This window comes from Podarcis bocagei (assembly GCF_964188305.1).
Source record: "Podarcis bocagei genome assembly, chromosome: 2".
In the NCBI taxonomy this organism is placed as follows: Eukaryota; Metazoa; Chordata; class Lepidosauria; order Squamata; family Lacertidae; genus Podarcis; species Podarcis bocagei.
This window is the reverse complement of record NC_138126.1, coordinates 92,294,849-92,308,510: the sequence shown is the minus strand read 5'-3', so window position 1 is coordinate 92,308,510 and position 13,662 is coordinate 92,294,849. Positions and strand designations below refer to the sequence as shown.

The window sequence follows — 13,662 nt, the reverse complement described above, 5'->3', positions numbered from 1 at the left end:
CTTGCATTGCAGGGGACTGGACCATATGACCCTCTGGTCCCTTCCAATACTACAATTCTACAATCCAAGTGAGTCTCTAGAGCAGCAGTTCTCAACCTGTGGGTCCCCAGATGTTGTTGGACTACAACTCCCATCATCCCTGAGCTCTGGCCTTGCTAGCTAGGGGTGATGGGAGTTGTAGTCCAACAACAGCTGGGGACCCACAGGTTGAGAACTGCTGCTCTAGAGCAACAACATCAGGAGTTCCCAAAAATCATTGTCCCCAAAAGGTACCCAAAGCGCACAGCACATTAGCAGCAGCATGAGTCCACCTGTGTCATTTCAGTCAAACTCTAGGGGTCCAGTGACCCGCCCATAAACCCCAGCCAGCGGTCAGGAATTATGGGAGTTGTAATCCAACAAGACCCTTGCCGTAGAGTTTGGCTGAGCTGGCACAGGTGGGTTCATGCTGCCACTACCTTCCAATGCCTAGGGGAATCTTCCAGGGACTGTGGTGTGTGTGTGTGTGTGTGTGTGTGTGTGTGTGTGTGTGTGTGTGTGTGTTTGGAGATGCTTCATGTTGTTGCTCTACAGCAGACATAGGCAAACTTGGCCCTCCAGATGTTTTGGGACTACAACTCCCATCACCCCTAGCTAACAGGGCCAGTGGTCAGGGATGGTGGGAGTTGTAGTCCCTAAACATCTGGAGGGCCAAGTTTGCCTATACCTGCTCTACAGACTCACTCACTACCTGTTTTGCAATTAATTTTGCAATTAATGTGTTTGCAGGAGGGGATCTGTCTCTTTGTTGTTGTTTTTCCCAGGTACACCTGCCTGAGCTTGCACAGTAGTCACGGAACTAGAAGAAGAGAAGAAGCGCCTGCTGACCAGACAGGTGCTTATGGGAAGGCTGCAAGCTGGAGATGAATGCACAAACACCTGCAATTCCCAACAACTGGTACTGTATGGGAGCAGGCAACTTCTGAAAGTGGAGGTGGAACTCTGGGGGTTTTCACCTTCTTTGAGACACCTGCCAATGGGAGGTGGAATCCAACATCATTCTCAGTCTCATCTCAGGCCTGCCACCTCTCTTTCATCTGCCTGCTAATAACTGGAATGAAAGCAACTGCAAACAGCCAAATCACGTCTGCTTCCATTTCAGCTACGTTAAAGGAGACATTTTTCCCATGGGCTTTTTCCTGAATGGTTCGACATAGCTGCATTAACGCTACAAACCTCAACCATTTTCAGTGTTTCAAGCTTAAACTGAGAAACCTTGGGATGCTGTGCAGGAGAGGGTATGGGCATATCTTTTCCTGCTGTATGTCATGAACTAGTTCACAGCACAGCATTCCCCAAATGCCTGAAAGGCAGAGCCAGAACACCATAGTAAAGCAGGCTTAGGGGTGGATTGCACCTTTCCCCAACCTGGTGCCCTCCAAATGGCCATGCTGGGGGGAAACGTATCTGGAGGACCCCAGGTTAAGAAAGCTGGTCTGTGCCTATCCTGTAACAAGTGTTCCTAATCTATTTTTTTTTAAATATATATCTTTATCGTTTTAAAATAGATACATTTCTGCCAGGAAAGCAAACAAACCAACAAACAAATATACAATCAAATAAACCAATTATAAATTGACAGACAGTAGCAATATATCAAACCTATCCATTCTTAAGGAAATCAGCCCTGAGTGTGCACTGGAAGAACAGATCCTGAAGCTGAGGCTCCAATACTTTGGCCACCTCATGAGAAGAGAAGACTCCCTGGAAAAGACCCCGATGTTGGGAAAGATGGAGGGCACAAGGAGAAGGGGAGGACAGAGGATGAGATGGTTGGACAGTGTTCTCGAAGCTACCAGCATGAGTTTGACCAAACTACGGGAGGCAGTGGAAGACAGGAGTGCCTGGCGTGCTCTGGTCCATGGGGTCACGAAGAGTTGGACACAACTAAACGACTAAACAACAACAAAGCAATATATGAAACAACACAATTCTTATAACTAACATCCTTTGTACTCCCAGTGATGTGAACGATTGTAAAACTTGTAAAACAAGAAATTAAAAATGACTTCCAATTAGTCTCGCTGTACTTTATCTGTTGATTATCTTATACTGCACAGTTACATATTTCTTATATAGTTTCTGTTAACTTCCCTACAAACTTATATTTATACAATGCAAGGTTTAGTCTAATTCTGCCAAGAAGTTTTCTTTTATACCGTAATTTTTTAAGTACTCTCTCTCTCTCTCTCTTTTAACAAGTGTTCCTAATCTAATGCTGCCTTTAACCTGGATTATAGCTTTGTAGTCCAAACAGTGCTTCCTAGAGCATGGAGCTGATAACACCAAGGTTGCAGGTTCAGTCCCCGTATATTCCTGCACTGCAGGGGTGTTGACTAGATGATCCTGAAGGTCCCTTCCAACTCTACAATTCTATGATTCTGTGATTCATATTGGTAACAAGTTAGGACTAGGGAAACAAAGCATACTAAAATGTAAGAGTTTTTTCTGATAAAATATGACCTTGCATATTTGGTGCAAAAGAAAAGAAAAGAAAACCCAACTGCATACAGAACAATACGCACCAGTTACTCATTGCAAAATATCAGCTTGTTGTACTTTATTTATCTTTTGCCACAACAAGGAATCATAAAGAATAGAACAGATGGGAAGTGGGGGTGGAGAGGGGGCAAAATAGCTGCAGCAAACAAACACTGGGAGAGAAAAAAAGCTCTAGTGAACTGTGGTGTCTCCCAGCATTGAAACACTCAGAAAAATTAACAGGTTTATCAAGTGTTTGCAAGGAGGTTATGTGATGTCATTGATTTACTGAGCATTCATTTCTTATTTGTTTGCAGGGAAGTTAGAAAACATGCCATACAACTTTTATCCTACGCTTCCCAGTCTATTTTTCTACCACTTTGCTTATTACAAAAAGGTCCCATCTGGGGGAGGAAGCCAGTTTGCTTTAAGAGCACCATATTAACATTCATTCATTAATCAACCTGATTAATCAACCTGAATTTCCTGGTACATGATCTGAATCCCACCTGAAAATAGCAATGGTCTGAAAGCATCCTTTGAGCAATTCACTGTTCAGAAATCACCTTTCCCAAATGGCCCAGGGCCACCTCTGAATGCGTGTGTGGAGCTACTTTTGTGAATGCGCCTATGTATCAAACTCGCCTTGTATGCAGAAGGTTAATAACCCTGGTGAAACCTTGCAGCATCCATGATGTGCAAAGTTTCCCAAGTTGGCAAAGCAGGTGCTTTCAAACAATGTGCACTCTGAGATGACCCTAGCAGACGAGGGCTATACCACACGTGCTCTCCAGACACCCTCAAAAAGAAGGAACCGAAGAACACACTTATTGCAGAAAAGCAGGAGCAAGAAAGCTTTCGCTGCATCAGTTTCAACAATACCCACTTGTGTGTTCAATGCTAAACCACTTGAAACCTCTCAGAAGGAAATCAGGCCAGGAGGCTGAGCAACAGGACCAAGGGCACAGGAGAGGTTCCTGGGCTGATCAATGCAACAGCATCCATCCAATTCTTCTCAGAAGCAGCTGTCCCATTTTGTCAGTTCAAACCTGGTCCCGGCAACTGCGTCTCAGCCTTACAGGTGCATCACCTCTTCACAGTCTGCCAGAGCCAGTCGAAAGCCAAACAAAGAGCAGGCTCGAGGAAAAATGCCTTTTGCACAGCTAGGTAGTAAAGCTGCCAGCGGAGGCGGAGAAGGTCCTCTGACTCTGCAGGGAAAAGGTATTTCCCAGAGGCCTCATGATGCAATCACAAGACTGTAGATCTTAATAAGAGGCCATTAAAGTGACAGAGTCTCGGCGCCCCTAAAGCCCACTCATTCTGAGGCTATTTGCTGTGACTGTGGCTAATCTGTGCTGGCTGGAGGAGACAAGGGCAGGCTGATGGATAGAGCCAGTCTTCAGTTAAAAGTTACTGGCCTCCTTGTGATCCCATCAAGCCAGGAAAACTCTCTCCTCTTGCATCGGGCATCTCCTCCTCCTCCTCCTTCTCCTCTCCTCCTCACTGGCTTCTGAATGCCGCTGTGCAAAGCATCCCAACCTTCACAACATCAGCACAGGTACTACATTCTTAATAAGTGCCGAGTAAATTGCCCGGCTCTGAGGCTGTTACTTTTGGCAGCAGTATCTTTGCTTGGTCACTGAATAAAGGAGCATTCTGTCTGTCACACATGGCTGTCGCACGGCCGCCTGGCTTTCTCAAGGCCATGCTAGACATGGGCATCAGCAGATCAGTGTGTTTAAACCTGGATCTGCTGCCATGGCCAAGAACATGGGTGGGGGAGATGGGTGCCCCTGTTTGAGGAATAAAACAGATGTGTGGGTGAGAGAAGCTCTTCTCTCAATTTACACCCCCACAGCCCCTCTCCCTTACTCCTTGTCTTCCAGTTGGGGGGGGGGTCCCACTACTGGAAGTGACTCGAGCAGCAAGCTGGGGGGATGAAAGGAAAAAGGCTGAGGAAAGCACTTTTTGCCCCTTAAATTAGGCTCCTCCACAAACGGCTTCCTATATTATTGCATACCCTGCAACATTCTGGGAGGGCAAAGCAGGACACCCACCCTCACCCACCCAATCTCCACTCACCTTTGCCCTTGCCCACCTGCCCACCAGCCACATGAATCCACATGAACCCTGGGGCGAAGGCAGACCCCGGGGCACCTTCAAAGCCAATGGGGCCATCCATAAAACAGGGCACTTGGCAGATATGTTATTGCAGCAATCTGGATTTAAGAACACAGCTCTAGTGGTGTTGATATTTGGTTTGGCCCTCAGGCCGAGCACAATATGGAATTGGCAGGGGGGATAAATACTCAGTGGAGGGAATTATTATTTTCTTCAACTTTTCACCATTTGATACAAAAGTACCTGAAGCTCTGAGTGCCAGACACCTCCATGTGGAGAGGGGGAAGCCAGCTGGACAAGAGCAGAGGCCCAGGGGCCTGGGGATGGAGAAGAACTTGGCCACCTCTCCAGAGCTTATTTGATGGGCATTTTTGGAGGGACATTCAGAATGTGTTACAGCCGCCACAGCAGGACACACCTGAGAGGCGGGAAGAGTTGGCCCTGCTGAAGGAGAGAGGAGCCTGGAAAGCGTAGATGTTGTCACCCTCTGCGATGGTGTTCAGGTCCTCGTCGTCCGAGAAGGAGCACCGGAATCCTGACTGGCCCAGCTCAGCCAGGATCACCTGCAGCGGCAGAGTGAAATGGTCAGGGCCTTGCAAGGCTTGAGGACTTAGGCAGTATATGAGAAAGGAAAACCTCATGGGCTTATACAGTGGTACCTCAGGTTACAGTCGCTTCAGGTTACAGTCGCTTCAGGTTACAGACTCTGCTAACCCAGAAATAGTACCTCATGTTAAGAACTTTGCTTCAGGATGAGAGCAGAAATCGTGCAGTGGCGAGGCCCCATTAGCTAAAGTGGTGCTTCAGGTTAATAACAGTTTCAGGTTAAGAACGGACCTCCAGAACGAATTAAGTTCTTAACCAGAGGTACCACTGTATGCATTTCGCAGGGAACAAGGGCACCCAGAGCATGGGGGCAGGAACAAGTCTGGCTTACCTGGTCAGGTGAAATCTTGCCTTCCTCTGCCACCATTTCCCTCAGCTTTGCCACGGTGCTGAGGAGAGGCACAGCCAGGCCCACACGCACAAATCGCTGGCTCTTGGATTGGAAGACAAGGGTGACGTTCAAAGGCCTGGAGGGAAAGGGGCCGGGAAAGGGAACTTAGAATGGTGCAGCAAAATGGCCGCCAAATGGCAGTCCTGCCCCACCCTGGTGAGATACAGGGTGCACCCAGAGCCCTGGGACCCATATAAATAATAAAATTATTGTTAGTTCTGAAGGCAGCCCTGAACAGTGAAATTTTTAATGTTTGGGCTTCCCAAAGTAGATCTCAGGGTTCTAGTAAATAAAAGTCCAAAAAAAAAGCCTAACAGCAAAGTAGATCCTATAAGCCTGAGGTCTGCCCATGCCTGCTTTAGATACACTGGTCTCTTCTCCCCTGCATGCAATCCTCTGTCTTCCTTTGCTCCAGCAACAGCCGACAAATGGGAGCTGCCTACCAGAGGCCTGGGTAAGCCCTCTAGCTATTAAAGAAAAGATGCACCAAGCATCAGCCATGGCAAGCAGAACTGGGAGCGCCGTTGCTGGAAGCTGATGACTGGCTGTGACTGCAAGTTTTTAGCTGGAGGGGAAAGTCATTACTGGCTCATCTGCAGTCTGCACAGGACAGACTCCGCATGTACTCCTGCACCATCAGAAAAGAGATGTCAGAGGAGCCGAGTTAGCTCTGCATTTGGGAGTGAAACTACCCACTGGGGCGGAGGAACAACAGACCCATCTGTGGATCAAAAACAGATAAATGTGAATAATGTGGATTAATCTATGGAGAGTGAGTGAAGATTGAGCGGGTGGGTGGGTCTATAGAATTTATGAACACAATCCAACACTCCTGGTAAGCACCCAAACATCATAAAGTGAAGTCTCTTCCTGGGAAAGTATACAGAAATAAAGATGGCTGTCCCATGTACCTACTGGGGGGGGGGCATTTCCTCACTCCCACTCAACGCAACATCCTTGTAAAGTTACCAAGTACATGGAGGAAAATATCTTTTTTTCCCCCAGGACTTGCAAGTTATGGTGATGGGTTACATCTTGGGAGCATTTTTAAAGACTTTTAAAAACTTTCCTGGTTTTAATGCTTAGTAGAACCATGCAGATAAATGGACAGCATGGACTAGTTACTGTTGGCTGGTGTGTGTGTGTGTGTGTGTGTGTGTGTGTGTTTGCAGAGCCAACTTGTACAGAGAGAGACAATGTTTTGCTGGGTGGGAGTGGGAAAACCCTCAGAAATGACTCAAAAGTGCAAGTGAATAGGGCTATCTCTGTAGGTGACCATTGCAGTTGCCTTGCCAACTCCCAATAGATGTGCAGAGGAGTCTGTATGCACTGATTCTGAGAGGGGAAAGGTCCTGCTTTGGTTGGACAAAAAGACAGTCTGCTTTCTCCTCGGGGAAAACTAAGAATATGCAGGCTTTTCTGCACCTGAAATGGGGCTGATGAAGAAATCTGCCTGGGGGGGATAACAGACCACTTCACTGATCTTTACTACTAGGCACTACTCAGAGAGGCTGGACCAGGGATGCCTGAGCAATTTGGTTTTTGCTAATTTCACCAGGAGCTGACCTGATAATCCTCCCCCTCCCAGACTAATGTATGAATCGGAACTCAGGCTGCAGTCCTGGACTCACTTCCATGGGAGTAAACCCCACTGAACTCAAAGGGAGTTTGCGGATCAAGAACATATCAAAATGCATGCACATTTTGAAAGAAAATAAATTTCAAAATACATTTTAAAAAGAATATTAAAATGTGAATTTTCATGCAGCTTTTCTTTGAAATCATAAATTCATGCAGAAGTGGGGTGCAAGGGAGTTACGGGTCAATGCATGCAGAAGAGACACAGACCTGATTAGACTGATTCGTCATTTCCCTAGCTAGGATCTGGGAGAGAAAGTGTGGGTACTTGGCTCGCATACCTGGTCTGGCGCAAAGGGATGGGCAATGAGATGCACAGGAAGGGATCAAAGGTGTTGCTCTGCTTTAGGCAGTGAGGGCAAGTCAAGGAGGACCTGGAAAGGGAGGGAGAGAAACATTGTCAGATCCCACGTCAAGGGATAACTACACCAGTGAAAATGTAGGGCTGACCTCACATTTTGTATTCTAGAAGTCTGAAGCTCATATCTGGCCTCAAGGCTTAAAAGGAGAACTTGTGGAATGCAGAATAACTAAGGTCCTAGAAGGTCACCCCTTGTCAAATTTGCCCATTAACAACTTGGAAATAAACACTGCTGAGGTCCATGAGACTTGCTTCCCACTAAATTTGTTTAGATTTACCATTTTAATCTCACAGGTACAGCCGCATTGCTCCAGCCAAAGGGCTGCCCAGGGGGCCCCTTGTTCTACAAAAAGAGGGTTGAGTCAGTAGACTCCCCACAGAAGAATGACCACAAGGAAGATCTGCACCCAGTCTACAAGTATTATCAAAAGCAGCATGATACTGAAGTCACTTTGAGGAGCTTAAGATCAGACAGTTAATAGTTCTAAATTTGTATCCCTGTAAATTGACTTGCCATAAATGAATACACTCTTCCCTGTCCCCCAGGCAACAACATTTTTGGTTACTACACTCATGCTCATCCTCTATGTCACTGTGACCAGTTCCATGCCACAACCGGCGATTCTTTTATCTACAGGGTAGATACTACAAAATATTTCGAAGCTCTTATCGCTGAATGAAACTTTTCTCTCCCATAGTTGCCCTGGGGTGGGAACATGTTTTACACACATGCTGGAAAACAAAGCTGACCCCTCAGCTCACATCCAACACTGAGTTCACTGTAATAACCAAATCGCATTTTGTTCATCCAGCATAGTGTTTCTTCCTGACACTTGTTTGTAGCCTCATAGCGCCAAATCCATTTTTGTGATGGAGACATTCTGTGCTTCACCAAGATGATTTGTGGCTGACTGAAGCAATCCCCTTGATGCATATCAATACATACCCTTGGTTTCAAAGAACAGATAAAAGACCAAAGCTACAATACTGCGAGCAGGGCTCATCCCTGCTCTTTCTAGGCACAGGTCCACCCTTTAAAGTCAGAGTGGTTATTTTCTGCCCCACTGCTTTCCCCAAGAAAACTGCTCTTTAATGCTGAATCAGAACAAACGGCAATTTGTGCTGTTTGCTCCAATTCAGCAGTAAAGAGTGGGTTTTCCACAAGTAGCCCTCCACCTAGCAGGGCTAGCCCATTCCACCAGAAGCAGACTTATTTCCTCAGCAGTGAACAGAGCCGATCATCAGAAGTGAGACCAGCTTTTAATGAGATTGGCTCAGTGGTGCAAGTCCTAGCCAGTTAATGGGATTGCACCTAACAAGATTACCTGGGAGTTCAGGCTCCAGTATGTGACATAAAAATAAAAGATTACCCAAAAGGAAGAAGTGAGGGTTAGACTCAACATGCAGGGCTGAATCCATTCTAGAAAGGAAAACAATCAGCTACTCCTTAATAATAGAAAGTTATCTTCACCTATGTGGATACTTCAGGTAAGTCCCTTTTTCATCAGTGGTGCAGTCTCACTTAAATATACAGGTGCGCTTTCAGAAGGACGCAGGTAACACCCTTCATCATATCATGCCACCCAAAAGCACTACTGCATCTGCTTTTCTGTAGCACAGTTTTGCTAAATGTGTACCAGAAATGACCCAAAACACTCCCTTTGGACATGCATTTGTAGGCATGGAGGCACCGTGCATTACACAACATAGGATTTGGCATGGTATCCACATTCAGTTAGACCAATGCATTGCACTAAACAGAGTTCTAGCAGATACATGTACAAGGCTCAGCTCTTGTACCTGTGAAGGAACAAAAATGGAGAAGGTGTTTGAATGCTTGGCCTCCCCCCATCGAGAAACTGCAGCCAACATCTCGAGACTAATGGCCAAACTAAATGTGACAGGAGATCAGATTGGCCAATGGATTTTTCTTTGTTAAAAGGTGTTGCAGGGGAGAAGGAAAGATTTGGATCAAGGGCACAGCACTGGGAGACAGTCTAACCCCCCCACTACCGCCATCATTTACATTTGAATCTGCCCTCTAGGAAGCTGGTATTTGTTATGGAGGGGTGGGGAGTCAGGTATTGTGTAGCAGGAGCCACTTTGCTCTGTACTTAAAGCTTGCCCTATCTCCTTCTTTGCAGCTACCCTTGAAATATTATTTTAAAAGACACCGAGTCCTATTTTTATCTGCATTCTTTTGCTCCCACTCACTTTCACACAACCACACTGCATGCACTGGCAGTCTGACTTTGCCAAGGTGAAACCATCAGGAGAAGCAGACCACCTCCCCTCCCTCCAGAATTTGACATCTGGCCTCCTAGATCATCATCACCACCATCATCATTTAATTAATGAGGAACACAGCTCAGTCAGTAGAGCATCTTAATCTCAGGGCCATGTATTCGAGCCCAAGCTGTGGGAGCAGGATTCCTGCATTGCAAGGGGTTCGACTAGATGGGCCTTGTGGTTCCTGCCGACACTCTACAATTCTATGATACTATAAGGAAAGCCCCACTGAATCAGGCCAAAGGCCCATCTGGTCCACTAACGTTCTCAACAGTGGCCTACCAGATTCCTATGGGAAGCTTACAAGCAGAACCTGTGTGCAATAGCACTTACCTCACTTGCGATTCCCAGCATGTCAGAGGCATGGTGTCTCTGATCCTGGAGTTAACACATAACCATCAAGATAGCCTTATCCCAATGAATGTGCTTAATCCCCTTTTAATGCTGTCAAAGGCAGCAGCCATCATTACACCGTGTGATAGCAAATTCCATAGCTTAACTGTAAGAAGAGTCCTGGTGGATAAGATCAAAGGGGGGAATGGATGTCTCTGATTGCAGTAGGACTCCAAGTTCTCTCTCACACACACATTTAAGGAAAGGCCTCAATATCGGAGAGCCAGAGCACATTTCCCACAGAAGAAAGGCTGAAGTATTGGGGGAGGGATCCGTTTAGAAAATGCCTAATGGGGGGAATGGCACTGAGGTTTACAAAATTATGCACGGAAGCCTTTGACAATATTTCTTGGAGTTTTATGATAAAGAATCTTCATGGGATGGGGGTAGGTCAAGGTTTTGAGAATGGTATGGCTGCAATATACTCCGAACAAAAAGCTAAATTGATTGTAAATAATGTAGTGACGGAGGAACTTAAGATAGAAAAAGGAACACGACAGGGGTGCCCAATTTCCCCATTACTTTTTATTTCAGTCCTGGAGGTGTTGCTGAATATGATAAGGGAAGACCAGCAGGTCAAAGGAGTGCAGGTCGGAGCTAAACATTACAAGTTAAGAGCGTTTGCAGATGACCTAGTATTGACTTTGCAAGAGCCAAACACTAGTACGAAAAGGGTTTTAGAAATAATCCAACTGTTCGGCCAGGTGGCCGGATTTAAGTTGAATAAACAAAAAACCAAAGTCTTAGGAAAAAATTTAACAGATACAGAAAAGGAGAAGTTTCAAGAGGAGACAGGGTTGACACTGGTTAAGAAGGTGAAATACCTAGGGGTCTATTTGACATCTAAAAATGTGAATTTGTATAAAGACAACTACGAAAAATGTTGGTCAGAAATCAAAAAAGATCTAGAAATATGGTCAAATTTGAAATTGTCAATGTTAGGCCGAATTGCTGTGATTAAAATGAATGTATTGCCTAGAATGTTATTTTTGTTCCAGACCTTGCAGATTCTGGATAAGATGGAATGTTTTAAGAGGTGGCAGAAAGATATCTTGAAATTTGTCTGGCAGGGCAAAAAGCCCAGAATCAAATTTAAGATATTGACAGATGCTAAAGAAAGAGGGGGTTTTGCCCTGCCGGACTTGAAACTGTACTATGAGGCAGCAGCATTTTGCTGGCTGAAAGAATGGATGCTCCTCGAAAATACAGACATCTTAGATCTGGAAGGTTTCAATAATGCTTTCGGTTGGCATGCATATCTATGGTATGACAAAGTCAATAGTGCCTTTAAGAATCACATTGTTAGAAAAGCATTGTTTAATGTTTGGATAAGATACAAAGATCTGTTGGAAAATAAAACCCCTAGATGGGTCTCACCAGTGGAGGCCAAGGCAGTGAAGAAACTCAATATGGAGGTCGGATGGCCGAAGTATTGGGAAATCTTGGAACAAGATGGAGATAAGCTCAAATTGCAAAGTTATGAGAAACTGAAGCACAAGGTACAAAATTGGTTTCAATATCATCAAGTAATGGAATTTTTCAAACAGGATAGGAAAATTGGCTTCCAGATGGAAAAATCAAAATTAGAAACCGAATTGTTAGAACCCAGTACTAAGAATTTATCCAGAATGTATAACTTGTTGCTGAAATGGAATACACAGGATGAAACAGTTAAATCAGCTATGATTAAGTGGGCACAGGATGTCGGTCACAATATCATGTCAGATGACTGGGAATGGTTATGGAACACCGGTATCAAATTTACGGCGTGTAATGCCTTAAAGGAGAATATTATGAAAATGGTATACAGGTGGTACATGACCCCAGTCAAACTGGCAAAAATTTATCATCTGCCCAATAACAAATGTTGGAAATGTAAAGAGACTGAAGGTACCTTCTATCACCTTTGGTGGACATGCCCGAAGATTAAGGCTTTCTGGGAAATGATCTATGATGAAATGAAAAAGGTACTTAAATGTACTTTTCCTAAAAAACCAGAGGCCTTTCTCTTGGGCATTGTCGGCCAATTGGTGCCAAAGAGGGACAGAACTTTTTTTATGTACGCTACAACAGCAGCAAGAATACTCATCGCAAAATACTGGAAGACACAAGATCTACCCACTCTGGAAGAATGGCAGATGAAAGTGATGGACTATATGACATTGGCCGAGATGACAGGCAGAATCCGTGACCAAGGAAAAGAGACGGCGGAAGAAGAATGGAGAAAATTCAAAAGTTATCTTAAGGACTATTATAAACTTAATGAATGTTAGAGTGTTGTGGTTTTTAGGAACAAAGGGATACAGTGATATAAGGTTAGAATACAGAGATGACTAAGATGACAGAGGTTGGAAAGTAATAATTGGGAGTTGCTATAAAATTATGGACATTGGGATGCAGAAAGGGGGGGTATGGGGAAGTCCTAGAAAAGAGGTTTATGAAAATATGTTATGAAATTATACGCGTATGTTTGTCTTTTTAAGTGTTTGTTTGTTTTCTAAAATTCTGTAAAACCAATAAAAATTTATAAAAAAAAAAAACAAAATTATGCACGGAAAGAGAAACAGAGAGGGAGAGAGATCCATCTCCCCCCCCCCTTCTAGAAGTTGCAATCACACAATGATTCTGATGAAGGGGTAGATTTAGGACGGACAAAAGAAAGTACTGTTTTCACACAGCTAATGGAATTTGCCACCAGAAAGATGTGGGGACGGGCGCTACCTTAGATGTCTTCGAAAGAGGATTAGACAAATTCGCAGAGGGGGAATCGGTCTGTCAGTGACTATTGACCGTAATAGCTCAACCCCAAGCTCAGAGGCAGTTGCTGGGCGGGCGGTGGAGTGTGGGGGGAGGTCAAAGAACAGAAGAGGGTTGTTCCCTTTGTATCTGGGCTGCGCAGAAGCATCTGGCTGAGCACTGTGGGAAAGAGGATTCTGTGCTAGGAGGAACTTTGGAGTGATCCAGCGGGGCTCTCTTTACCTTCCCTGATCACAGTGCCAGAATACAAGAATGGCTATCAATGGCGCTGTGGCGGCTCCCCCCACCCCCCACCCAAAGACCACGCATGAGTAAGAAACCCTGGCAAACTCAATCTCCCACCTGCTGCCATTCCCGCTCAGGTACCAAGTTTTGAAGAAGTACTCTATCCAAGCTCCGCAGGGATATTATATATATTTAATGGAAATAGCCAGTTCACCTCCCGAGCTCTCGCTCTCACGTCCCCCCCCCCAAAAATGCACACACACACTCGCGTCCTAAATTAAAGTCAAGCCAAACTCCGAGCCCTACTTTTTCCATTCCTTCACCAGCCAGCTCAGAGCAGAGCAGCACTGCACCATTAATA

General features: G+C 45.2%; 1 protein-coding gene across 2 annotated transcripts in view; it reads right to left on the bottom strand.

Moving 5' to 3' along the window:
* Positions 1-13,662, bottom strand: part of USP43 (ubiquitin specific peptidase 43) — a 91,442-nt gene that overhangs the window by 28,672 nt on the left and 49,108 nt on the right. For both annotated transcript variants that reach the window (XM_081184445.1, XM_081184446.1), the window contains 3 exons: positions 7,558-7,650; positions 5,579-5,714; positions 5,060-5,204 (listed from right to left, as the gene is read on the bottom strand). In XM_081184445.1, coding sequence (XP_081040571.1) covers positions 5,060-5,204; positions 5,579-5,714; positions 7,558-7,650 — 374 coding nt within the window. The remainder of the gene's footprint in view (positions 1-5,059; positions 5,205-5,578; positions 5,715-7,557; positions 7,651-13,662) is intronic.